Here is a 27,328-nt window from a genome sequence, read left to right as displayed (position 1 = left end):
GGTTGAATATTTGACTGTCATCCACCCCCCCTACATCTCCCCAAATACTCTCTTTCCGCTCTGCTGCATTTAGGACCCACTGTTCCCTGCGTTGGCACTGAACCATGTGCTGCCAGTATACACTTATTCTAAGGAAAACGCCTAATCAGGCAGCATCATGCTCCTCACAGCAGATCTGTTTAAAGCGCAATAATGCAACGTATATGATGCTCACATGGTACACCACCTAACATATTTATATTTACCAAATGATCTCAAAAGTACTGACATCAAGCAAACCTGAGGTGCAGTTTTATTCCAGAAGAAATTAATGCTGGTTAAATTCAGGTGCACTTAGTAAACGTTTACTAAACCTGTCTGGAGTGCGTTTTTCCAACCCAGTTCAGATCAAGTAATATCACATGTTCTCTAGCTTGGGACAAAAGGAAATGGGTAGCTACATGTTAGCCACAAACAATGAGCTAACTACCCCTCCTCGCTGTTCCAGGAGAAACACGCTGCACTTTCAAAAATGATGCAATATAAAAACACAATTGTGCCAAAACACATGCAAATGAAGAGACATCTTCACCAACCTGCCGAAACATGCGCAGCGTTTCAAAAGAAGTGCTGTAGAAACACAAAACTGCAAATTAAAAAAGCGCTGCATGAAGCTTTACACACAACAGAAAAAGGGAGACTAAAAAGTGACGCACACAGCTGGGACTGGAGCGCTCTGCATAACTTTGATCAGTCAGTCATATTACAAAAAAAAGACAATGCTATTTTCATCAATCTACCTCAAAAAAGGTGCACTATGAAGCGACTGTACTGTAGCTGTCGTGTTCATTCTTCGCGGGATGACAACGCATGCTTTCGTAATCTAGAAGTGGACGTTAATTTGGCTCTGAGTATGAACGAACTAACATCAGTATAAAAACATTACTTGTACACTTAATATCACATTTCATGTCATGTCACTTGTTAGACGCTTTTATCCAAAGCGACTTACATACTCAATTCTGTGGACAATCCCCACAGGAGCACTTTGGGGTGAAGTGTCTCAGGGACACAACGACATGCTGACTGCAGTGGGGTTTGAACCTGTGACCCCCTGATCCCAACACCAACGCACAACCCACTGCACCACACGCTCTCTTTATAATAGCACATAAATGAGCTTCACTTCAAGCACACATGTAGAAGATTACACTGGTGAACTATCCTAAGCTTTTTTAATGAATTGAATGCCAGGAGCTCTGCTTTTAACCACTTCATCATAAGTGTTCCATTTTACAAAATGAAACAGAATCACTTATCAGCTCCGCTCAAAGTGGAGGAATAAAAGCCCCACATGGTCCTCCCCCTTCATGTCCGTGGATTAACAAGGTGTCTGTGCCAGGCTGCCTGCTCTGGGGTCACAGTGAACGACAGCACAGTCTGATGACAGAAAGGAGCTGGAGCTGAAGGACGTGTGCCTCTCTTCTCCAGCAGCAGGGATACGCCCAGAGAGACGGCCATACAGAAGGCGCAGAGAGGTACATATCAACCCACCCAAGAAAGAATGGGGGTCTGTCAGGTGAGAGCTGTGCCTGGAAACAGAAATAGGATGGAACAGAGAGAGATAGACATCGTGCCACTGCAGCAGATATAAAGAACGCACAGAAGGGGCTCTGTGGCACCTGGAAATGAGAAGGAGGAAAATAAATGATGATGAAGAGAGAGTGTCAACCCATCACTGGGCTGTTACATTATTAAAGATACACTTAACACACACACACACTTCTCTCTGGTAGAGTCTGTAATGAAGAAATGTGTGTACATATGTGGGGGAGAAGCAGAGCATGATTCATTGTGGCCCAAAAACATCACTGAAATGTGGTTTGCGGAACTAAAAGAATGTATTGGGTTATAAAGAATACCACATGAAATAACAAAAAATATGTCGTTTTTGTAAGATCCTTGCCATAATATCACATTAATGGAAATATGACCATAGGTATTTACTACTTATCACTAATACTGAAACTGCTACCAGTAAAACGATGACCTTTAGTAGCTAATGAGGAAGAGGAGACTTGCTGGTTGTGGGGATGGACCTTGCCAATAGTCAGGATCAATCAATCCTGCACAAATGCTCAAATGTTGACCCCAGAGCAGTGACCCCTCGTAGGTGCAGACATGCTCATGAGGTCCGAAGCCACGAGGCGTTGGTCCTGCCTGAGTTAACTGTTCCCTAGGAAGACCAGATGGATCATTGAGATGAAAAGGGCAAAGTACTTGGAGCTGGTCAGACCTGATTAACCCTGAGTGGGTCACCTGGGGTCCACCCCCCATGACCCAAAGTAACATCACTTTGCATTGAAAGGTCTGTCTTGGAGCCTGTGTTTGTGTTCATTCGAGCATCACCAAGATCACTGTTAGCCTTGAAGAGTTCAAACAATTATTTCAAGGTATACACAAACAAAGACACAAGTATCTTATTAAATGTACTTTGCATGCAACTTTTCAAGACCATCATGGGCCAACAAGACTCCACATTTGCTGCTTGGAAATGAGCTTATTTTAATAAAAGTTGTTTATTACATGCACCACTAAACTAAAATATAAACAGTTTTAGGCGGTTATTGCATTCTTTCCCTGACTCTGTCTTGCTATGGATGTGTATCTATAGTAGGGATATACAAATCCGATATGTGGGGGCCCCATAAGATAAGATTATGGACCTTTATGGATCCCTGTAAGGACATTCAGGAGCTAAAGCAGCAACAGAGGAAGAGTGAAATACAGGACAGCACTGATTAGAGTTCACTCAAGGATAATACAATTCAAATAAAATGTTATAAGTGAAAACGAGATATCACAACAAGGTAAAACGTTGATCTTATAATGAATCGGGAAAGCCAGGCTATGTCATTTTGCTGAACAACAGCCACTGTGGCCACAATAGCTAATCATAGCGTCATATTAGCAAGAGTAGAGAACGGTCAAAGGGTCTCTAAACTGCCTCAACAATGTCAGCTTGACAATAGTATTCATCTTAATAATAAGGTGTGGTCAAAAGCCTCGAAATTGCTATTTGGTTTTATGAGAATAAGTTAGACTGTTGCAGCAAAACCCGAAGAGCAGTGCTTTTGTTTCTTATAATGTTTATTTGTCTGAGGTACAATGGGTTATGTTGCCGTTCAAAATGAACAGTCACTTACAAGGCAACTGCCTTACTATAGATAGAGAGCAAGAGGAACCAGATACATTGGTGACCTTCACACATGGGCATGGGAAGGGGGGTGCTGAGGGCGCTGCAGCACCCCCGAGCGACAGGCAGGCGGTGCAGAGCTCCCCTGTCTGAATTATTATTTGACGGTTATTGCTGCTCCCGCTGTGCAATATGTAGCCAATAAAATAAACCCGAATGTTTTTTCTGTAGCCCCGGACAATTCTACCTCAATAATATAATCCATTAACCGTGCTTTACGTCAACCTCATCATGACACTAGAGAGGACGGCAGGAGTGTAATTTCCCGTGTTCAGTGAATGCAACAGAGGCAAGACACCAGACAAATCAGAGAGTTGCATGGAAATAAAAGTGTGCTTGTGTCATTCAAGCTCGGCTCTGTGTGTGTTTGGATGTAGCGTATTGAGAGAGAGAGAGAGAGAGAGAGAGAGAGAGAGAGAGAGAGAGAGAGAGAGAGATAGAGAGAGAGAGAGAGAGAGAGAGAGAGAGAGAGAGAGAGAGAGAGAGAGAGAGAGAGAGAGAGAGAGAGAGAGATAGATAGAGAGAGAGAGAGAGAGAGAGAGAGAGAGAGAGATAGATAGATAGAGAGATGCCAGCAGCAGGGACCGTGTTGTTAGCATCTGGTTAGCTAGCTGCACTAACGGATATACGGAGCTGTTTGTTCCCAAGCCCCCAGGAAGTGCGCCGGACTCAGATGAAAATATTCGTGCTGGCCAAACGGCGGTACTACACTTCCGTTTGGTTGCCAGGCCCGGAAACACTTTTTCCCATTGATTTACATGGGGAAAGAGTGGTCTGTAACTCGTTGGATAATTTTTTTTAAAAAACTAAATAAACTACCAGTATGAACACTTGTATAGCCCTTATTAAAAACATTCGTTCCTCAAGTTGTAATAATGTGCTAATAACGTTATTCTGAGAGTTATTTCCCTCTGCATTATGAACGCGCATCTAGCCCACGGGACCGCGCCGCCCGGCACGTTCATGTTACGTGTCCCGACCAATCAGAGCACACTGTGCTCACAGGGAGGGTGGGGGCTGAAGCTATTGGAGCTACAACGAGCCGTTAAAGGCAGAGAGTGAAATTCAGTGAATACACGTAGTTTACAGAGATGCTGTATGAGGAACCAATGTGAGTTGCGTTTATCTTTACCCATGGATAAGAACGGATCCATATCGTCTTACTGCCATCCCACGGAGCTGTAATAATGGATATATTGCACATGTTTGCTGTAATTCATTATCATACTACATGGGCTGTATGATTAAATCTTGTACCGTAAATGTTGTATTAAATAAAGTTAATATTACCGACATTATTAACGTCCCTGTAGCTTCGTATTGCACTAAGAAGCTTATTGCACTGTAGGCCTATATAAATATATATATATATACAGTGCAATAATTATTTCATGCTAAATGAAGCTCTGTTGGATATCACTAGATCCTGTTACAGCGTAATATAAGTACATAACGATTGATGTGTACATTAGCATCATTACTAGCTAGCCGCTAGCTGCTAACTGCCGCCTCGTTCATATCAAATCCATGATAACAACAAACCATTACCATGCTGTCATGAACGCACGGTGCTGTTACGTGTACGCAAATTGACGTGCTTGATGTGAACGAGCATTTTGGTTAAAGTTGCGCATGCTCTATGAGCGCACATACGGGTACTTCTCAGGCATGCTGGGTAATCTGTGACGTTTCACTCTCTCAAAAGGTGGGACATTTTATCATCATGCGCTAATGAGCAGCTCTCATAGGAATGAATGAGGCCCCGCCTCCCACGCTGTATCCCGTTCTTATTATACATCCATGTTTGTTCCACAACAAGCTGGAGGAGAGTCCTCTCCTCTCAGACTGAGAGACTCAGGTGAGCTAAAGGACTCTCTGAGGGTTTAGATAGTTAACACCTTCATATGATCATTACAGTTATAAAAAAACAAGAGAATAAATGAAAAACAGTTATGAAATACTATATGACAGTAAAACAAGAATACAGTTTGAAAGGGGAGTGATTTGTAAAATATCCATAAAGAAAAAGAACATCTGTTTTGAAAGTAATAAGTTACATTACAATATTACTGTCTCTGAAATGTAATGAGTTACACTACTTTTGAGTTACTTTACCAAATAACCACTAAAGAATGGCTAGGTATTTTAAATGCTGAAGTGTAGTTTAGTGCAGCTCATTATACATCCAGTGAAGGGCGATGTGGTATAGCATAACAACTGTGTAGGCCCTTAAGGCGACTGACAACTTTTATTACACGGCTTAGTTGAATACTGGATTCTGATTGTAAATTCTTAACATGTGACACGTTGTTAATTCAGTACAGACCACTGTCAAGGACTATAATGAAGGTTGCTAAGGAGGATCAAGAAAGAGAAAGGAAAAGAGGTTAAAAGACGGAGCGCTGGATGTCAGATAAATCACCAGAAGAAGGCAGACAGGAAGTAAACAATAACAGGACACGGAATGGGCTCTGTAGTGTGTTTAGTATATGGCCGTGTACAGGCCCGGTTCCAGAACAAAATGACTCAGGGTGCCTCTGAGATTACAGGGGGCGCAGCAGTAGTAGGTTTACATGAGCAATAGTGGCCGGCAACAGCAATGAAAAATAGCATTGATGGTCCCCAATGAACAGATTATGGCATTTGTTATGTTTTGAAACCAAGCAAGTGAGAACATTTCAAGTGAGTTAAAAGTGCAATCCTGAAATATTTCATATAGTCCAAAGTGGACTATGGCAAGGAAAAGCACAAAAGCTTCAAAGCTGTACTGATAAAACAAATGAGAACATATTGTAAATCAAGGCAAATATTATTTGAACCAGCTCATGTTTTGACATGGCAAACATTGAAAAGCAAAAGTATTATTAAAACCATGTACCAAATCATCACTTTGGTCCCATCATATACTCTGGGAAGAGAATATTTACTGTGCTTGAAAACTGGTATCACATCATCATGTGAGGTTGACTTTGTGACCTGGAGAACATTTCAGCTGCAACATTAGCTTGTTGATAAGCTTGGGATATGAGATCTTTTTGTAGCCATTCGTGGTGAAGGCATCTGTGCTATTGTATGCATTATATTTGACCCAACATTTCTACAGGCATGGCAGAATATGGCACTATTTTCACATGAATATTCCATTGTCTATTTGCATACCACGAGCTGCAAAATGACCGCCTAACCCCACTGTACAGGCGGGTACTTGTTTAGATATACCTGGGCAGGCTCTGTTTTGCCGTGGTATCCTGGCACCTGCGGGCCGCAGAGGGGCGGCATAGTTCTCATTCATAACACTCCGTTCGATGTCTCACTATGGGATGCGCCTCAACGCGTATGCAAACAGAAGCATCAATCTCATTACGCCAATCCTGATTGGCTGGTGATCTTGACGTCTACGTCAGGGAATCCACCCACCCTTTAAGTAGCTTGCGCTACGTCGCAGCGTCATTCAAACACCTCTTCTCGCTTCAGAGCACATCTCGAATATCAGTAGCCGGGCTAGCTTAACGGTCCACAGACTGAACCCAAGCTAACATTCGGTCGACGGGCGCTTCCCGGTTACTTTTTTTGCTTTGCAGAATAATTGAACAAATATTAACACACCAGTTAATATTGTAATCTGCCCCGCCGTTTTTTCTTTCGAAATAACGGTAAGGTTTGATTTTTTTCTTCAAACAGTAACATACCTGTTACTAGTTTATCCCTCCGCGCCGACACCACGGCAAACGAGGATGGACCCTTCTCTCCCTCACACCAGAGGAGTCGGAGGCTCGAGTCGGAGGCTCGGCTCTGCGGCTGCGGGTTTAGGATCTCGGGCACGGACTCACACCAGGTCTGCTCGTCCTGCCTTGGGCTGGAACACGCCCAGGAAGCTATCGATACCCCCGGTTCGTGCGGGCATTGTGCCCGCTTCACCATCAAGAGCCTCCGCCGACGGCTAGCGTGCCAAGCTAGCCTGTCGGGACGGGACCCCTTCATGTCCGTTGATTCGCCGGCTGGCAATCGGGACATGGTGGCGACCGCCGCGGAGATTGAGCCCCGCGCTGTGTCAGGCTGGGGCTCAACAACGGCGGTAGCCGCGGAATCGGAGCCCCGCGCCGTGTCAGGCTGGGGCCCGGTGGCGGCAAGAGCCGCGAGAGCGGAGCCCCGCGCTGTGTCAAGCTGGGGCTCCCAACTGGACCTCACTGTGGTTCCACCCGCGGAGGATGTCCTACAGCTGGATTATATGGAGGAGGATGAAGAGGATGCCTCTGAGCTCCTCTTATCCGACTCGGATGAGCACGAAGATTACATTACATTACATTACATTACATTACATTGCATTTAGCTGACGCTTTTGTCCAAAGCGACTTACAATAAGTACATTCGACCAGGAAGACACAACCTTGAAGAAAACAGAATCATATAAGTATATCAGGTTTCATAGAGCCAAACATTTCAAGTCCTACTCAACTGGCTTTAGGTAATCCAGTCCTTTATTGGTATAAAAGTGCTTCGTTAATCGTTCTAACGCTCGAAGTGGAGTCGAAAGAGATGAGTTTTCAGTTTGCGCCGGAAGATGTGCAAGCTATCTGCCGTCCTGATGTCAATGGGGAGCTCATTCCACCATCTTGGAGCCAGGATAGCAAACCCACGTGTTTTCGCCGATGGGAACTTGGGTCCCCCTCGCAGCGAGGGCGCAACGAGTCGTTTGGCTGATGCAGAGCGTAGTGCACGCGCTGGGGTGTACGGTTTAACCATGTCCTGGATGTAGGAAGGGCCAGATCCATTCGCAGCACGGTAAGCAAGTACCAGTGTCTTGAAGTGGATTCTAGCAGTTACCGGAAGCCAGTGAAGGGAGCGGAGGAGCGGAGTGGTGTGGGAGAATTTAGGAAGGTTGAAAACCAGAAGACCGAAGATTATATCTTCGTTTCATCTGCCCAGGCTGCCAAGCCGGAGGCGATGTCCGCTCCCCCAGGCGAAAGCACACCAGCTTCGCCATGCCTCAGTATGGACTTGCAGACCGTGTGCCAACGCGCTGCGTCCAGGCTGGACATCCCCAGGCCTGAAGTGGCCAAGGAGACCTCCAGATCTCGCTATGAGGGGAAGAACTTGCCCCAAGCAGCGAGGATGAGGAAGCAACTTCTCCCAGTCTTTCCAGAGATGCTGGACGAGGTGTCTGTCTCGTGGAGAGACCGCCCTTTCAGCAACAAGGCCCCAATCCAGGGTGCCTCCTCTTTGGACTGTGTCAGTATTGAGAAGCTCGGCCTGCTCCGCATGCCGCCCATGGAACCGCTGGTGGCAGCCCACCTCCAACCGCGGCTGGCTTCGGCACCGAGCAGGAACCCCACGCTACCGGCAAAGGCAGACCGCTTCCAGTCAGCAATGACCAAACGAGCCTATAAAGCCGCAGCTTTGTCCGCCAGGGCGCTCAACGTCTCCTCGCTGCTGACTGCCTACCAGGCGGAGCTCTGCGAGGACATGACGATCAAACCTGAGCCTGCCGTGTGGGACAAAATCGCAGCGATCACAGACATTTGTCTCTGTGTGCAGCGCTGTGCAGCGCTGTGCAGCGCTGTGCAGTCCAAGCCACGGGCAAAGCACTGGGGATAATGGTGGTACAGGAGAGAGCCAGGTGGCTTACCCTGACGAACCTTCCAGACCGGGAAAAAGAGGACGTCTTGGACATGCCTATTGTTCCCGAGGGCATATTTGGCTCCGCTCTAGCTTCGAAGAAGACACGAGGCGAGGACGAGCTGCCCAAGAAAGTCTCCGGTTCCGGCAGCAGCCGCTCAGGCACAGCCGGCCCAGACTTTCAGCCACCAGACGAGGAAGAAGAAGAGGGCGGCCTGACAGCCTCCTCTCCTCTCCTCGATAAAGGAGCTGGAACTTCCCTGTTCTCCAGCTCCAGAACACGTTCCAGTGTTAGATGCTCATGTGTTTCCGGGGTGCAACCATGCCCCCATCTTCCCGTCGCCTCGAGTGATGTCAGAACGTCATCCTCAAGTTCGCGCTATGAGGGAAATGGACTTAACATCAACGGCAGCAAGCTCTGCTGCTCGTTTAAGTCACACAAACACATGTCATCACTATTGTCTTTTAATAAATCATTTTCCACTGTCGTTTCCAGGCTTAAAGCCAAGGGCGCAGTCAATAAAAATGAAAAGAAAGACAATAAAAACAATAAACAGTCTGACGTCTACCCCCCTTCTGAGAGCGGCTACGGCCTCTCTCAGAAGGCGGACGATGGACGGGGCTGTGAAGGCATCACCGCCACGCGCATGTGCAGTGTCGACCGGGGTTGTCAACCTGGGGTACCACCGTGTTCAGACACTAGAGGGCCCCATAACACAACAAATAAAGACACAGAGGGCAGACGACAGGGATGTGACATCTCCACTCGCTTTGAGAAGCGAAAAGTGGAGGATGCTCACAGATTCTGCTTGGGTTTTCAAGACAATAACACGGGGTTACAGACTCCAATTCGCTGTCACCCCCCCTCACTTTTCGGGCATTCTGTATTCACAAGCCTGGGGAGAGTCGGCCCATATTCTAGAGCAAGAGATCCTCTCGCTACTAGACAAGAAGACTATATCTATAATACCCTCCGAACAGAGTCAGAGCGGCTTTTATTCCAAGTATTTCCTCGTTCCCAAACGGGGAGGGAACGGGATTCGGCCTATACTAGATTTGAGGGCTCTGAACAAATATCTCAAAAGATACAAATTCAGAATGCTCACACACATCTCTGTTGCGTCTCGTGCGCCAAAACGACTGGTTTACATCATTCAACCTGAAAGACGCGTATTTCCACATCCCAGTATATTATCCACACAGGAAATATCTGAGGTTCGCCTTTCAGGGTGTCTGTTACGAGTACAGAGTACTTCCCTTCGGTCTGTCTCTCAGCCCACGAGTGTTTGTACGGTGTACGGAAGCCGCGATAGCCCCGTTAAAACAACAGGGTATTCGCCTGGCAACTTATCTGGACTATTGGCTCCTTCTCGCACAGTCGGAGCAAGAGGCTATTACGCAGACGAATGTCCTCGTAAAACACCTGCTCGACCTGGGTTTCGTAATAAACACAGAAAAGAGCATGTTGTCTCCAGCCCAGACTGTACTCTTCCTGGGCCTATGCCTGAATTCGGTGCCCTTTACAGCCCGCCTGTCAGCAGAGAGAGTGAAAGCCTTCAGGGCTTGCCTCGCTCATTTCCAGCCACGCAAATATGTTCTCTTCAGATCATGTCTGCGGTTACTGGGGCTCATGGCGTCAGCCATCCTGGTGGTACGACTGGGACGCTTACACATGAGGGAGTTTCAGCGCTGGGTAGCTGCCCTCAGACTGGACCCCGTGCGTCATGGCGCGCGGAGAGTGATGGTCACTATGAAATGCGTAATGGCACTGCGCCACTGGCTGCACCCGACTTTTCTAGTACGGGGCGTGCCTATGGGTGCTGTCCTATCGCGGAAGGTGGTCACCACAGACGCATGTCTGACGGGTTGGGGGGGTATATACGAAGGTCGACCTGTGAGGTGTCTCTGGAGCAGAGACCTCCAACGGTCACACATAAATTATCTGGAGCTTTTAGCGGTGTTCCTCACCCTGAAACGCTTTCTGCCTTTTCTCAAAGGACATCATGTCCTCATGAGGACGGACAACACGACCACAATATCGTATATAAACCGTCAAGGGGGTTTGCGTTCTCTCCAGTTACACATGCTGGCACGCAAACTGATCTTATGGAGCTGCGGACGTCTCCTCTCTCTGTGAGCGACGCACGTACCAGGAGTGATGAACCTCGGGGCAGATCTGCTTACCAGAGGTGCACCACTATATGCAGACTGGACTCTACATCCAATAATTGTGAGTCAGCTGTGGGTGCGTTACGGCCGGGCCGTGGTGGATCTGTTCGCATCAAAAGAAAATGCTCAATGTCAGCTGTTCTTTTCAATGCGCGATTTAAATGCACCATTAGGCGTGGACGCGCTCGTGCACGTTTGGCCTCCGGTCCTTCTGTACGCGTTCCCACCCCTGGCTCTGATACCCCCAACTCTGGCCAGAGTGAGAGAACAACGCCACACACTGATCCTAATAGCTCCACACTGGCCTGCAATGTACTGGCTGGCGGAGATATATCAGCAGCCGTGGCAGCTCCCACTACGCAGGGACATACTGTCTCAGGCGGGGGGGAAGGGGCGATCTTTCACCCACACCCAGAGTGCTTGGCACTACGGGCCTGGCCCGTGAGTGGTATAACCTGAATACAGTGGGACTCCCTCAGAAGGTGATAAACACTATTCAGAGTGCAAGAGCTTCCTCCACCAGGTCCCTCTATGACTGTAAGTGGAGGGTGTTTGAGTAGTGGTGCCTTCAAAAAGGACTCATCTCTTTTCAATGTCTTGTCGGGGTGATTCTATCATTTCTACAGGACCTGATTGATAAACACAGAGCTTTCTCTACGATCAAAGTGTACCTGGTTGCTATTGCTGCATGCCATGTGGGCTTTGAGGGAAAGACGGCTAGCCAACATCCCTTGGTCTACCGTTTTATGAAAGGGGCTCGCAGGCTCCTCCCTGTTTCCAGGTCACTGGTGCCCTTATGGGACTTGGCAGTGGTTTTAGATGGGCTCACTCGACCTCCATTTGAACCCCTGGAAGAAGCTGACATGAAACACCTGTCACTGAAAACAGTGTTGTTATTGGCTCTGGCATCTGCCAAGCGAGTCAGTGACATTCATGCGCTCTCTGTACATCCTTCATGCACTCAGTTTGCCCCGGGGCAAACGAGAGTGTTGCTGAAGCCCAACCCTGCCTTTATACCTAAGGTGGTTGGCTCATTTCCTCTGCCACTGTGTTCCTCTGAGGAACAGCGGCCGAATTTGCTGTGCCCAGTCCGTGCTTTACGCACCTATATGGACAGGTCAAAAGAGTTTCGATGCAATGACCAACTCTTTGTATCCTGGGCTAACCCATATAAGGGCAAGCCCGTTACCAGGCAACGGCTCTCCCACTGGATTGTGGAAGCGATTGCTCTGGCTTATACGAGTCAGGGTTTGCAGGCACCAACGGGCCTGCATGCTCATTCTACTCGTGGACTGGCTACATCCTGGGCTTTGTTCAAGGGTGTTTCCATCCAAGATATTTGTGCAGCAGCGAGCTGGTCCTCACCGCTCACTTTTGTCCGCTTTTACAGGCTAGATGTCTCTGCTCCAAGTGTGGCCCGCGCAGTGCTGGGCCCCGTGTTGAGACAGGGTTCTACCTGTTAAGTTCTGGTTGTTTTGGTGATTTTCGAGATAAGCATGTCTAGCAATACGGGAGTTTCAATATCCCATAGTGAGACATCGAACGGAGTGTTATGAATGAGAACTATAGGTTACTTATGTAACCCCAGTTCTCAGAGTAACACCGTCTCACCAGACGGCCCTTCTTGCTAAGGCGAAGCGAGAAGAGGTGCTTATGTTGAATGACGCTGCGACGTAGCGCAAGCTACTTAAAGGGGGGGTGGATTCCCTGACGTAGACGTAAAGTTCACCAGCCAATCAGGATTGGCGTAATGAGATTGATGCTTCTGTTTGCATACGCGTTGAGGCACATCCCATAGTGAGACACCTCACTTCATGTTACTCTGAGAACTGGGGTTACGTAAGTACCCTATAGTTTCGGGCGACGAAGACTGCTGCTCCGGGGGCGAGAGCGGCGAGTCAGGCGGGAGTAAGCTAGTGTCCACAACAGAGGGTAACGGGATGTCCCCATCTGACCTGTTGCTACGGTCTGCAGTAGATGCAGTGTTGCTGGCGTTTAGTGATGGTTGCTTTAACCATTTTCGTATAAATGATTATCCACAGATGTGTGTCACTGCTGTGGAAGCACTTTGGAAATGATGCACACGCAGCGGAGCAGGTCACGCGCACCTGACACAATTTGTTGTTTGTATTTTTCGCTCCGTTCTCTTTTTTTAATAGAGGGTGCATAACATTCAACTGCCCGAAGATCCCGACGCGAAGCCTGAAGGGTAAACACCAGGTTTACTAATCTACCCGCACAATTTCTCTCTGGTGTCGGAATGTCTCGCTATGTTAGTACATTCTTAAAAATCAAAACACCATTTAATTTCGGGTTAAAATGTGTTGTAACTGCGTTACTGAGCATTGTAACGGGTAATATATTACCCACATGTCATTAGTAATGCGTTACTTTTTGCTGTACAACGAAGTAATGTAATATATTACTGTAACTCCGTTACTTTTGTAACGCGTTACACCCAACACTGGCCAGCATTCACTATACCAGAACCCTGGAACTAGCTCACTGATGGAATGCAGTTGTTTTTAATGTTATAGATTGCACCTTTTGCTTTCCTGCTATAACAAGATAAAATGTCTGCCGTGAAAAAATATCTATCCGGGCCTATGGCTCATTTTTGCTTCGGGCCCCATAGTATGGTAATCCGGCCAAGGTCCCTGTTCAATTGAATTTAAATGAATGCATGAGTGTCAGCAGACAATGATAGCCTCCCATGATGATCCTAATGAGGCGTTCAGCACTGGCAAATCCAATCCAATTGCTATGTCAACAGCAGAATTGTAATTGTGTTGTTATTAAATGTGAACAGATTGATGCAATAACTAAAAATGAGGTGCATGTGGACCAGCTGAATCCTGGAGTCCACTAGGGGAAGTTTCTTTGACACGTCATTAACCATTATCCATGTGGCGGTGTGAGGGGAGAGACAGAGTGGGGGGGGGGGGGGAAGCTAAATGAGGAGCAGGGCTGTGTTAAAGGATTGCAAATTCAAAGTGGTTTGTGAAACGGAGAGACTGAAGGTCCCTCCCCCTCCTCCCCCCCCCCACACCGTGCTGCAGTCAGCCCCTCTCTGAAGCACAGAGCTGAAGCTGAGCACAGCTCCCGTCACATTCTCTCTCCTCCTCTTGAGAGGCTCGCTGTGGCGGCTTTCCCATCCCAGAATGACCTTGCTGTGAGATTGACCGTGCTCCCATCACACTGCATTGGATTATTGGAAATGTTTCTCTGTTGTGCGCTGTTCATAGAGCATGTGCTGTAATGAGCATTTGGACAGGAGTGCTGTGAGTATGTAGGCGGATTACTGAGGACGCGCAGATACACGACGAGACGATCCGGACAGAACAAAGCTTGGTGCAGATTTGTTCATGAGGAGGAAGAGGGACCATCTTTTATCTGTGCTCAACACCTAGGAGCCCATACCTGTTTAACAGTTTTAGCAGAAGGAGATAAAGCCCGGTTTGATCTGCACTTTCCGTTTGGTATTTAAGTTTGGTTTGCAAACAGCAACTCCAGCCTCCTCTTATGTGTGTCTTCGTTCACACTCAGTTGCATGAGGATCATTTTTGATTTGCATGGTAGAGAAATACAAATCATTTCCCTAAGGCTTCTTTAGTTGGAGAAGTGTTCACAGCAGTTTGATGCATTTGGTTGTCAGCTCTTAAGAAACAGTACAATTCCACCGATGCCCTTCATGTAATTCATTTTTCTGAATTTGCTTCCATCTGTGAGGATCTAGTCGCTCATGGGAATAGATTCCTCCTGACCCACACACACTTCCACCACAGTATTAAAGTACGGTACTGGAGAAATACACGGAGCTATGGCTGGGCTCCTCCGATGGACCCTTCCCCGCTTCTCTCTGACCCTCACTGTCCTCCTCTCCTGCTCCTGCTCGGTTCTAGGCAAGAAGAAGCTCTACATCGGAGCCCTGTTCCCCATGAGCGGAGGCTGGCCGGGGGGACAAGCCTGCCTCCCCGCCGCTCAGATGGCTCTGGACCTGGTGAACAGCAGGACCGACATACTGCCCGACTACGAGCTGGAGCTGATACACTACGACAGCATGGTGAGTGACCAACAGATGAGTGCTCCTGCGGCCACTCTCTGCATCTCTGAATACATTGTAATGTATGTTGATCTGAGGGACAAAAGGTTGGATCGTCACTTTAGAATACACAGTAGCAGGAATTCAACTTAACACAATAGAAAAGGACCTGTAGAATATGCAACATTCATGCAATCATTACTGTGAGCATGTTCTAACCCATGACGGTATCGAGTAAGACCATTAATTGCATAGATAAAGTGTCATTTTGGTTTGGGTAGTGCACATTTAGATAATTCAAATAGGATATCCTTTGTTCTAAAATGTAAACTAACTAATTTGATTTGATGGTCAGTTGGTGATGCTTTATGGACCAGTTAAAGCCAATCATACAACAACTTTTGGGTTGCCAGGTTGTGAAGACTCCCTTTTCATTGGTTAAATCATTTAACTCCAAATTGCTGGACTGCTAATGATCTGGACCAACATGATTCATGACATTACATTTGATTTGATTGAACTGACACTTATATCTAAAGGGACTTACACAAAGCCAATGCCGTAGACATGCCTACGGGAGCAAATGGGGTTCGGTGTCTAGCCCAGGGACCCTTCAACATGTCGTGAGGAGGAGGGGTCGAAACGCTGACCCCCTGATGTGCAGATCAGTGTACCATCAGCGAAAAGATACATAAAAGCTAGGTGAAGGACACATTGCACATTATCTACCGATCAGAATATCTCAAGCAGAGTCCACACAGCAGACAATGTGGTATATCTTTTCAGTCTACTCCATATTACAGTTTCCATATCATGTAAAGCCATCATAAGGATGATTGGAAACCATCTATGTGTTTTAAAAGATACCATTGAGTATGGTTGTAGGCCCAGAGAACTGTTCTACATATACAGAGCAGCAAAACAACTACATGTGTGGTCTTGTTTAAAGAGCGCAGCTAAACATTCCACACGTGTTCAGACAGCCCCGCGCTCCTTGCCTTCCTGTCTGCTCCACACAAACTCTCAGCCTCATCTGTGTCTCACGGCTTTCACTCAACCTCTGAACATTATGAAAGCAAAACAACAACGTGTGAATTCAAACGTGATCTGTGCAGGGACATAGACTAATAAACAATGCCATGCAAGAAACACAATTAGAAACTGAACAAAATTGAAACAAAGAGAAATAGAAAATGTTGAATGTTGATCAAGTCAAATGACACTATATCAAACAGTATGGCTCTGCTTTGCTGAATACCTTACTGGATACTGTTCACTTTTTTTGTCCTTACCTTACCTGCATCTCACAAGTTGTATTTGAAGAGCCTATATTTTTGATTTATTCATTGATTTGAACAGGGACAGTGCACATTAATCAACATTTCTGTAGATGTGCTAGGGTTAGCCAAGAGGCTATTTTTCATCTAGTCATCCTAAAGACACATTTCATATAATCAAGTTTTCGCCCAAAAAATGTTTATCACAAATTTAAATAATAAATCAAAGACCCAGATTGCTCAACGCTCAGTCATGCTGTTCAGCCGTGTGTCTCAGTTTATCATTTGAGCTGGGTGTAGTGGTGGCACATCAACAACACACATATTACATGTTCTGAAATGTGATCCAACTATTGTCAACATATTTTCAAATGACCACATAAAACAATACTTACATATGTAACTACGGATGAATGAATGCATGGTAGATTTCAGAGGCAGTCTGTTTGCAGAGGGCATGGAGAATGCAACAGAACTGAGTTGATTTCTATTTCCCATGTCTTGTTCAGGGACATGCCTCGGGATCTTTGTTTTTTGTTATAGCTTTTTTTATTTCTATATATAAAGGACTGAACACTACAGATTGGGACCTTAACCAGTTCATGAGGCCCTTATTATGCGTTTTGGGGTTTTCCCTTTTCTGTAGTGTGTTATAGGTTTGAATGCATGTGAATGGTGTGCAAAGTTTTAAATCCCTGTGTTCAGTTTCTCTCCCACACTGAAACGCCTCCATTGGACTCCTTTGTTTACTTCCATAATTCCATAGTGACATCACTATGTAACACTCGCACTTCTATTGGCTAGCGCTCCAACACATTGCACATGGTAGGCTAAGGGGTGGGACATCTCTAAGACTGGGCTCTGGTTTCAGACAGAGGGTGAAAAGAGGTGTGAGAACAATAAAGAGCTTTTTGAACACAGTAGAGACACTACATACTAATATAAGCCTGAAATTGAGCAGGATAGGGCCCCTTTAATAGTTATATAAAGGTACTATACATAGTTTCTGTACGTATAACAAAACACATTAAAATGCTAATCATGCTTTAGTTGTAAAGAGAAACAAATTGATAACCAGCATAATACAGATATGTTCATTATAAACATTCCTGGGAAGTGTTTAATTATGAAGATGTTCCAGTTGCTGTTTCTCTAAGTTGAATTACAACAAATGTTTGCTAATGTTTATGAATATTGCATGGTACCAATCCAGCTATTTAGTAAGTGGCCTTTCCCATTTTACAATTTTCTGACTGGTTTTTAGAACAGAGGGTAACAGCCAGCAATGAGCACCAGACCTGTGTGAGTCACTGGGCTGATGGAGATGTAAGCTCTACAGAAGCCGGACTATCATGTCTTTAAAACAGTGCTTCTCAAAGTGTGGTCCGCGGACCACTGGTGGTCCGTGAGTATATTGGTAACATTTCACATTTGAAATAAATAAATACATTTAAGTTTTCCGCACCCTCGCAGGAATATCTCCGCAATGCAGCGCGCTAAAGTTTCACTTTCAATTGCATGATATAGCCCAGTGCAACACCTTCATCACACTTGCTGCCACTTGTTTGTACCATTTTCAGGCGATTTGTAATCTGTTCTAGAAAAATGATGCGATTTTGGATATTTGTGGAGTTAGGTGGTCCGCGAGTGTTTTTTTATTGGTTAAGTGGTCCTTGGTGTGAAAAAGTTTGAGAAACACTGCTTTAAAACATGGACTGTCAAAGTAACATGAGACACGAGTCCTTTCAACATACTGCATCACCGCACAGGAGCAGCTGTCACTAGCTGAATGTAACCGAGACATGATGGACATCTATAGAGTGGCTTTAACTGGCATACATCCTAACATCGGCTCTCATGCTGTGTTAGACATGATTCAGGGTCAGGGTTGATTACATGTTGTGATGCTCTCAAGAGTTAGAAATAATGACACATCTGCGATTAAGGGATGTTTTTCTCCAACATCGTTCTGTTTGACTGGTCAGAACCCATGTTTGTTACTCCTCACTTGCAATTTGTCAAATAAATACTTTATTAATAGAGTTTTAACATTCCTTTTGATGTGTTTAATCTTGAAAGCCCCGGGTTTCTCTCTCTAAACATCTGTGAGAGGGAGATATATCCAAGCTTTCATCTTCAGTATCACAAGCGTTGTACAACATCGCATACTAACCATCCTACATACTTAATCACTATGTTCTGGATATCATATTAACATTTAAAACAATACTATGTAACCATTTGACCTCAAAACATTCAATCAAACATGTTTAGCAGCCTCTACATCATAACAGGTGAGGGGGAAGTTAAGAAGAGAAAAAGGGCATCTGTATTCCTGTACTGTTACATAAAAAGAGACATCATCAGATTACTGGAACATTGCTTTTAAATGTTGGTTTCTTCTTTTCTAAGTACACGTTTTTCTGCTGTCATTACATAAAACATCTTATTGATATTTATTTTTTCTTCTCTTTGCATTTGATATTGAGGTTATCCAAAAGTAACGGAAAATAATCAGGGGACATTAGTTACATAGTTTGTTACTTAGATATCTGATTACTGTTAACATGTTAGCAGTAACCCTCCCAACACTGGTCATTGGCTACAGCCTCGCTAAATTGTCGTTTTTAATATTGGATGGATAATAAATATGAACTGTTTTCTTTTTGTATCTGATGCAAAGTTTGTGACCTTATTTCTGGTCATAAGTAATATAATCATAACAAATGCATGTGTAAGCTATGGCTGTCCATATTTGCATATGTCCTTATCGTCATTATGTCGCTTTACGTAAGATATTACCAGTATTCACACGGAATCATGTGGTACTGCATCACATGACTGTCTTGCTTGAATATACTTCAGTGTGGATATCGTGCTGGTGCAGTCAAATGACTCACATTTAAAAAAAAATCGTAATAAATTGGAGCAGATTCCTGTCTGATTCTCACATTCAGCCTTTCCTCACACACACACACACACACACACACACACACACACACACACACACACACACACACACACACACACACACACACACACACACACACACACACACACACACACACACACACACACACACACACACACAGGTGTGCGCTCACTCTGACAGTGATTGGTTCGAGCTGCTCTGCATTGGATCCCCACTTCAAGAGCCTGGAGTTGGCATGACAATAGTAACCAGGGCAACTGCGGTTCAAACAAACAAATATTTGGCTTGAAGGGAAACGTCGAGATCATGCAACTAGTGTCGGAGCACAAACAGGAGCAGATGGCTGCGTGATTTTGGCTGGTCTGTTCTGAGAGAGCCATATTGAACGGAGTTAGCCAAATGTAAGAAGTGCTGTCCGGAGCTGTCACTGATCCCAGACCTTTACAGACCTTTACAGACCACTACAGAACTCTAGAGACCTCCACAGCACCCGGCCGCTCTGCCACGCCAGCTGCACATCACCTCTGACAGTGCTGCAGAATATAATATAATATGTATACAGTATATACCTAATAGAAAATCCTGCAGAGTGGGGATGAACTAGGCTTCCAGAGAGCTGTTAGCAAGTCAGAATTCCTTGGACGATGCAAATGTTACTGGACTTTTTTAGATGAAATGACTCCAAAGGGATGAATGTGGAAATGTTGGTGCTTGTATCCACTTTCCACCTAAGATTGTCACAGCTATCCTCTGATCTCAGTACAGCTCCGCACGCTGCAGTACTTCACCAGTCAGTCACTGCACATCTCTCCAGCTTTCCCCTGAGATCAGGCTGGAAGATGTGCAGACTCTTCAGGGCTGGACGTTGACGGCAGGTCCCAGAGGTTCACGGGGTGAGGATGTGATGGGGGGGTCAGCAACAGTATCTCATTTGAATGTGTTGGTGATTTCCCCGGAGTGCAGGGTTAATGAGTCTACCGCACAGCTCGGGATTACAGCGCCCCACTTTACAGACCAATCTGTTTCATTCAGGGCTGAAGTGAGCAGCTTCCTGTCCGCTGCTTGTTACCGAGCGGTTGACTCTGTGGCATTAGGGGGGGGGGCATGCCTCAGCAGCTTCCTCTAAAGCCCCTGTCACACTGTCCCGAAATTGACACCCGATGAACACACGATAAAGGAAATGTTCAAATTCGGCTGTGATCGTAGCAACATCGGGCCATTCGTGAGGGCATCTAAGCCATCGTATGACCGCCGGTGGAGTTTCTCAGGCTCCGGCAGCAACTTCGTGAGCGGCAACTTCGTAAGGCACTCGTGAGGGCATCTTGTCAAATCGTGTCATCTTCGTGTTATCATCGGTGCATTCACCCTCACTCTGATCGGGGCGAATGCCCGATGGCACCGATGATAACAAGATGCCCTCACGATGGCCTTACGAAGGGCAAAATTGACACACGAATTCAACACGAAAATGAACCTTCGCATGGTCCTTCGGCAATTTTTGGCCATGCCAAAGATGTTGCCACCGCTCACGAAGTTACTGCCGGAGCCTGAGAAACTCCACCGGCGGTCATACGATGGTTTAAGATGCCCTCACGAATGGCCCGATGTTGTTACGATCACAGCCGAATTTGAACATTTCCTTTATCGTGTGTCCATCGGGTTGTTTTATTGCACAACAAAATCATGTAAACATATTATGTAAATAACCCAATTTGTGTTCTGTGAAACTAAAAAGGATATGATATATTATTTTGAAGGAGAGTTGACAGGAAGTTGTTGTTGCTATGGAAACAACATTACGGAGAAAACGTAATATTTTCTACATATAACGACGGATAAAGTAAAGAACAAAGTCTGAAGATATCAGTACAGTATCATAGTACTTTAACATAATTGTTTTTGGTACTTTCATTGCAGTTGTATGTCTTAAATGTAATGTAAATGTTGCCTTCGTGTGTGGTTCGGGGCCATCTTCGTGCGAAATTCACAATTCCATATTCGTGTGTCCATCGGGTGTCAATTTCGGGACAGTGTGACAGGGGCTTAACTGCACACAAATAGATCTCACCTCAGACAGGATGTAGATGCTTTCAGCAGCTGGTTGCTAGGAAACAGTTTGGGTCCAAGTTTACATGCTGTCAGCTATTGATGTTGGCACACACTGCAGCAACAAATTAAGTGCAGCCCGTTTGAAATGTTTGTGCTTTTAACTGAAACAGTTTCTGAACTCCCTCATTACCCCCGACATAACTGCCTCAAACATTCAGTGGTACATCAGTCGGGGTATTTTCTTCCCATTTTTTTTAAAACTTAAAGGATCTTTAGATGGAGTGCTTCCATAATTGATTTTTAGACTCAAGCCAAACTGTTTAATATGTGTTACATTCAAATCTTAAGAGGGGCTATTTTGTTTTGCCTTTACAATGACATATTGAATGAAACCCCTGTCATCTCAGTCAGTAATCTGGTAGTAGGTAGGAGTAGTATATGTTGTTAAGAACAATTACAGAATTATGGAAATACACAGCTACTTTAAGACCATCTCCGTTAATGGGTAATCAATGACCAATAGCCATCTCTGTAAAGTAAACCCACTGGCCTTTGTACTCAGAAATCATTCACATGATGTCTATCTATGCCAGTTTAGCCATGTCAATTATTTTTTCTAAAAGCATTTATTTTTCAATTTGTCAAAGGTGACATGTTCAGGAAATTCAGAAATGTAAAAATGCTGTACCATTTAGAATATCTATATCTATTTCTCTAACTATTTCCAAGGACCTGCAGACACTCTTGGTGGTTTAGAATATATTGGACTGTCTGCTGGGGTTTGTTTAGACACAATGGGAGCAATAGACTGAGAAATGTGTTGAAATATTTGAAGGTGTACTGTACGTATGCCAGGTATGTATACTGTCCAGTTTAAGACATGGATGAAATGAATGTGGAGGGAACTGAACACAGGATGGAAGACGATATAGCACACAGCTAAAAACAGAAGGTTTTGTGAAAGGCAATGTTCCTCAGTGCACATGCAACATAACATAACAGAGAGCTGAGGCATAGCCGGGGGGGGGTGGGGGGGGGGGGGGGTGTGTGCAATGTGAGGCACGTTCCAAGGTCACCCCCATCTCCGGAGACAACATATCTCTGTGGAGCTAAAGGAAAACATTTACCCACAAGTCAACCCCATTATCTGAATCTTTCCATTTACAGCCCATAGTCAATGGAAATCAATAGGCTATTTAAATGATAATGGTGGAGGTGTGGTAGCCATTTTTCATTTAACGCTCATGTTTGGATAACTTTTGGGAATTGATTAGGGTCTTTCGTCATCAGGTCATTGACATTTATCATCGTGTCATATTCCTGCACACAGACCAGTTTCCAAGCACAGCAGAAACTAGAAAACTCTTTTGATGAGAAGAATACCCTGAATAAGAAAACAATGAATATGCAAATCCGTGATTGATCAGTTATGTGAGAACAGTGTTCTAATTGCTCAACCCCATGTTTTGAATATCATGACACATACTGTATGCATGATGACTTAAATGTGATAGAAATGTCTAATATTGATTCAAACAGCTTTTGTGAAATGACACAGGGCTTGATAGCAATGGTTGTGCTTGACAACCATTTGAGAAATGGGCGACCAGTTCTTGGGTTCGGCAAGGGGCAAACTTAACTCATTAATTGTTTAAATACTGCAAATACTTTTTGCTCTTGAACACAGCTGGTTTCCTCTCAAAAAGCACAAAGAGAAGGTACAGTCACGGTTTGAATGCACCTGAGTGCCTTTTAAATGAACTGCAGTTTTAATCATAATTACATTGACAGCAAAGTAAAACAAGTCATTTCACAGGGGAGCAAGAAGAAGTGCTGCAAATAAAACATCCTCCAGTAAGCCAATAAGAAAAGCCCTTTAACATAAATGTGTTTAAATGAATGAATGAAATATTATATATACTATATATAGCCCAATATCTAAAATGATACATTAGTCGCTGGTGCCTTTACAGAGCGTTATCAGTCAGTCAGTTTACAAGCAACAATCCCAAGAAACCGTGCAATTAATGTGGACAAATTGAAGAATCCTTGTGCAGAGCGAGAGAGGAGTTCCTCTCCCAGATGCATAGACATGCAATAGATGTGGTGTTTATAGATGAAAAAGATAATATATTTACAACATATAGACTATATATAAAAAGAAAAAGAAGGTGGATTCAAGCGGACATTCTTCCAGGTGCGGCCGGAAGAGCATCATAACTGGGGGCTGTTTCAAAGCAAGCCTGAGCCAGCCCTAACTCTAAGCTTTATCAAATAAGAAAGTCTTTAGAACTCAATGTCAATCCATGAGGTTGAGCTGCAAGTCAGTCTGATTACCATGCTTATCCAAATTAAATGTATTAGATTAACATACATACACTATTAGACTCTATAGGCTATTTGTTTGGTATGTTGGGTGTAGTGTGTTTCTTATACTGATGTCCTGTGTTCTGTGTGTCTCCACAGTGTGATCCAGGTGAGGCCACCAAGCTGCTCTATGACCTTCTGTACACGGAGCCCATTAAAATCGTGCTGATGCCAGGCTGCAGCTCTGTGTCCACGCTGGTGGCTGAAGCTGCCCGCATGTGGAACCTCATAGTGGTAAGATCTTTCCCCTCTCTGTTATTTCATCTCCAAAACATGAATCCATTCTTCTATTGTCATCTGCTTATCTGCGTTTGGGAAAAACGCAAGCTAATCATGGTTTTTCAGACCTCCCTCCGGCCAGCAAACATTTTCCTGCCAAGATGAAATAAATAATCTCTCCAACATTTCCTGGGTCTACCCCGGGGACAGCTGATATGGTGTCTCAAACTCCCTCTGGATATCTGAGCTAGTCGCAAATCTCTTATGCAGAGGGGAGCTTCAGGTAGGATCACTTGCAAAGGACAACTGCAATGGAAACATTTTAGACTTTGTACCGAGTATACGGCAAGAAGAGAATCTGCAAAGTTCCTCCTGGATCAAGGGTTGTAAAGTCCTTTGAAACCACCAACACGGTCAGCCACTCGACAGCCACTATCCTCTTCCTCCAAGGGACTTTGAGAGGGCATGTCCTCCAACAATGTCCAGAGCCTCCCTCATCTCAGGATGGATCCATAGTTCATTGAGCATTTTGATTACCTACCTAAGTGGATGTCAGCTATGAAGTCTTTCACAAATTCTCTAAACGTGTCTCCTTTGTGAAGAAAGTGTAGGTCAGGTTCAGGAGTTTTTCAAAGACTGACACTGGGGCTGGACGTACAGCGCTTTGAACCAGACATAGCTCGGCTTACCTCTTTGCATAGAACAAGTTTTGGAACCCAACTCATCGAGAGGGGCTGGACTCTTGCCTTTACAGAGGTGCCCAGGGTGAGAGGGGCTGGACTCTTGCGTTTACAGAGGTGCCCAGGGTGAGAGGGGCTGGACTCTTGCCTTTACAGGGGTGCCCAGGGTGAGAGGGGCTGGACTCTTGCCTTTACAGAGGTGCCCAGGGTGAGAGGGGCTGGACTCTTGCCTTTACAGAGGTGCCCAGGGTGAGAGGGGCTGGACTCTTGCCTTTACAGAGGTGCCCAGGGTGAGAGGGGCGGACAGTTGTGGGAAGAGTCTGGCTGTGTGACACTGTGTTGGATTTCACCCGGGATGTCCGAGGGCCGTCTCGATTGTGACTGTGAGTAGTTTGAAGCAGGTTTCTGATGATTGTTTGTGCTTCTGCATTAGCAGCTCAGAATACCCAGCCTTTAGGAGTCTCTGGGAGAGGAAAGAGCAACAATGGAGCCATCAAATCAAATCAAATCAAGTTTTATTTATATAGCACATTTATAAACGATTTTTGGTCGAGCCAAAGTGCTGTACATATAATAAAAATAGCCTACAGTAGAGACACTTTACAGCAAATACAACAGCACAGATTGTTCAGAATATCAGTATGAGAAAAACGACACCCTCTATCCTTAGACCCTCACATCGTACAAGGAAAAACTTCCAGAGAAAACCCACAGTTTAAAGGGAAAACATGGGAGAAACCTCAGGGAGAGCAACAGAGGAGGGATCCCTCTCCCAGGACGGACAGAAGTGCAATAGATGCCGTGTGTAAATCGAAGAGATAATACATTTTACAGCATATAGACCGAATGTTAGGAAATGCATGTGTCTGTAATAAGAAGATGAATCCACGAGGATGTCAGCTACAATCCTGTGGAAGCCATCAGGGAAGCATGACGAGACCCAAGGCAGGACTGCAGAGACAGGTTCAGCCACGACCCGAAGTCCACGACTTAATCCAGAACTCAGGATAGAGGATCCAAGACACAGGACTACAGCAAGAGGATCAGCCTCGACTCCGGATCCCGGCGTAGATATAGATACAAAACAAGAAAAAAGATTTGGCTGGGTTAATCGGAACAAGAGAATACACAGACACAGACAGAGAGGGAAAAGGTCATTGGATAAAAGTTATTCTTGATAACCCTCTAGAAAGATGAACTTCCCCACTCAATCTATCAAGACCCGAGCAGTTCTATTAGATATAGGATAAGAAACAGAGATAGGGAGCACAACAACCTATCTCTTTGTCAGATGCACTCCCCCGCTTATCTAAGCGACTCTGTACTCCGTTACCCTCTACAAGGCCATAGACCAGCAGAGGGAAAATGGGGGGTGGGTAAGGGTAAGGATTTTTAAGAATAAACCGCAAGGGTCTAAAGGGAAAAAATATGAAATATAAGGTACTATATTTTAAGTAATCCTATCTACTATTCCTATATTTGAATAATGTATAAACTATTTTAAAAATACTTTATGAAATCCTATGTTATGTTATAAATATTAAAATAAAGAACTAAATGAATAAATAAATGAATAAATAGATAATTAAACAAAAGCCAAAGAGAAAAAGTGAGTTTTAAATGTTGATTTAAAAACCCCAGGGTCTGGGCCGACCTCACATGGAGGGGCAAAGTATTCCAGAGCCTAGGGCCAGCCGCTGCAAAAGCTTGATGCCCTCGGGTTTTAAGCCTGGTCTTAGGCACTATCAACAACAGCTGATCAGCTGACCTTAAGGCTGTGCCTGAGGTGTAGCGATGGAGGAGTTCGGCTATATAGGCAGGAGCCAGCCCATTTAGGGCATTAAAAACAAATAAAAGGAGTTTAAAATCTATTCTGAACCGAACTGGAAGCCAGTGCAATGAAGCCAGAATTGGGGTGATATGGTCGCGCTTTTTATGGCCAGTGAGAAGACGTGCAGCTGCATTCTGAACTAGCTGGAGGCGTCTAATTGAGGCCTGGTCCATACCCACATACAGAGCATTGCAGTAATCCAGTCTCGAGGTAACAAAGGCGTTAATAACCTTTTCTAGGACTTGTTTAGAGTGGGTGAGGTCCTGATAATTTATTCCGGGAAATTACTCTGACCTACTAATCGACCTGACCGAAGTTATTGAGTCTATGTAAGTTTACTGCTTGGCTCAGATCCACCAACGTCAGCAAGATCTCACCTCTATTAACTCCCCGAAGAACCAGGTTCAATGAACTGCTGTTTCAATTCAGACAACTCTCTTAAATCTGTTTAAGCGATCCCGAAGGATTTTGATATCAGTAATGAGGTGTGACCCTACCTAAGTGTGAGTGTGGCAGGGTGCAATCTTACCTTTGAAGCAGGAGAGGAGAGCACAGATGTCTTTTAAGTTATCCCAGTCCAAAAGGTGGGATCAGTTTATTTGAAGAAAAATAGGTATAAACTATTACAGGGTTTTTACCTTCTCTCTTTACAACATTATAATCATACTAAACAAAATGATGCTGTGATCATGTTCAAATATGAAACTTTAATTCACAGTCTTACATTTATTACCAAAATTGTAACTTCAACTGCCCAATTCAGTTGTGATTTCTAAATCTCCCGATAGAATTTAGAGGCCTTTCCTCATAAATGACCGGTGATAATAAAAAGCACATTCAAACTTTCATTTTCACCCAATCAATTCACATCAATTTCATACCTTTTTTCCGACACAGACGGCGGGAATAAC

At 44.8% G+C, this 27,328-nt stretch overlaps 1 protein-coding gene across 1 annotated transcript in view; it reads left to right on the top strand.

The window, feature by feature from the left end:
- The window catches only part of LOC117539121 (gamma-aminobutyric acid type B receptor subunit 1-like), a gene marked incomplete at its 3' end in the record, with an annotated part of 152,705 nt that extends 128,784 nt beyond the window's left edge, over positions 1–23,921 (top strand). The window contains exons 7-8 of the mRNA XM_034205149.1: positions 14,923–15,083; positions 23,787–23,921. Of these exons, the coding sequence (XP_034061040.1) occupies positions 14,923–15,083; positions 23,787–23,921 (296 nt within the window). The remainder of the gene's footprint in view (positions 1–14,922; positions 15,084–23,786) is intronic.
- Positions 23,922–27,328: the final 3,407 nt, after the last annotated feature.

Source organism: Gymnodraco acuticeps, unplaced genomic scaffold, assembly GCF_902827175.1.
Source record: "Gymnodraco acuticeps unplaced genomic scaffold, fGymAcu1.1, whole genome shotgun sequence".
NCBI classification, from domain to species: domain Eukaryota; kingdom Metazoa; phylum Chordata; class Actinopteri; order Perciformes; family Bathydraconidae; genus Gymnodraco; species Gymnodraco acuticeps.
The sequence above is the reverse complement of the archived record's forward strand: the minus strand, read 5'-3'. Positions and strand labels throughout refer to the sequence as shown.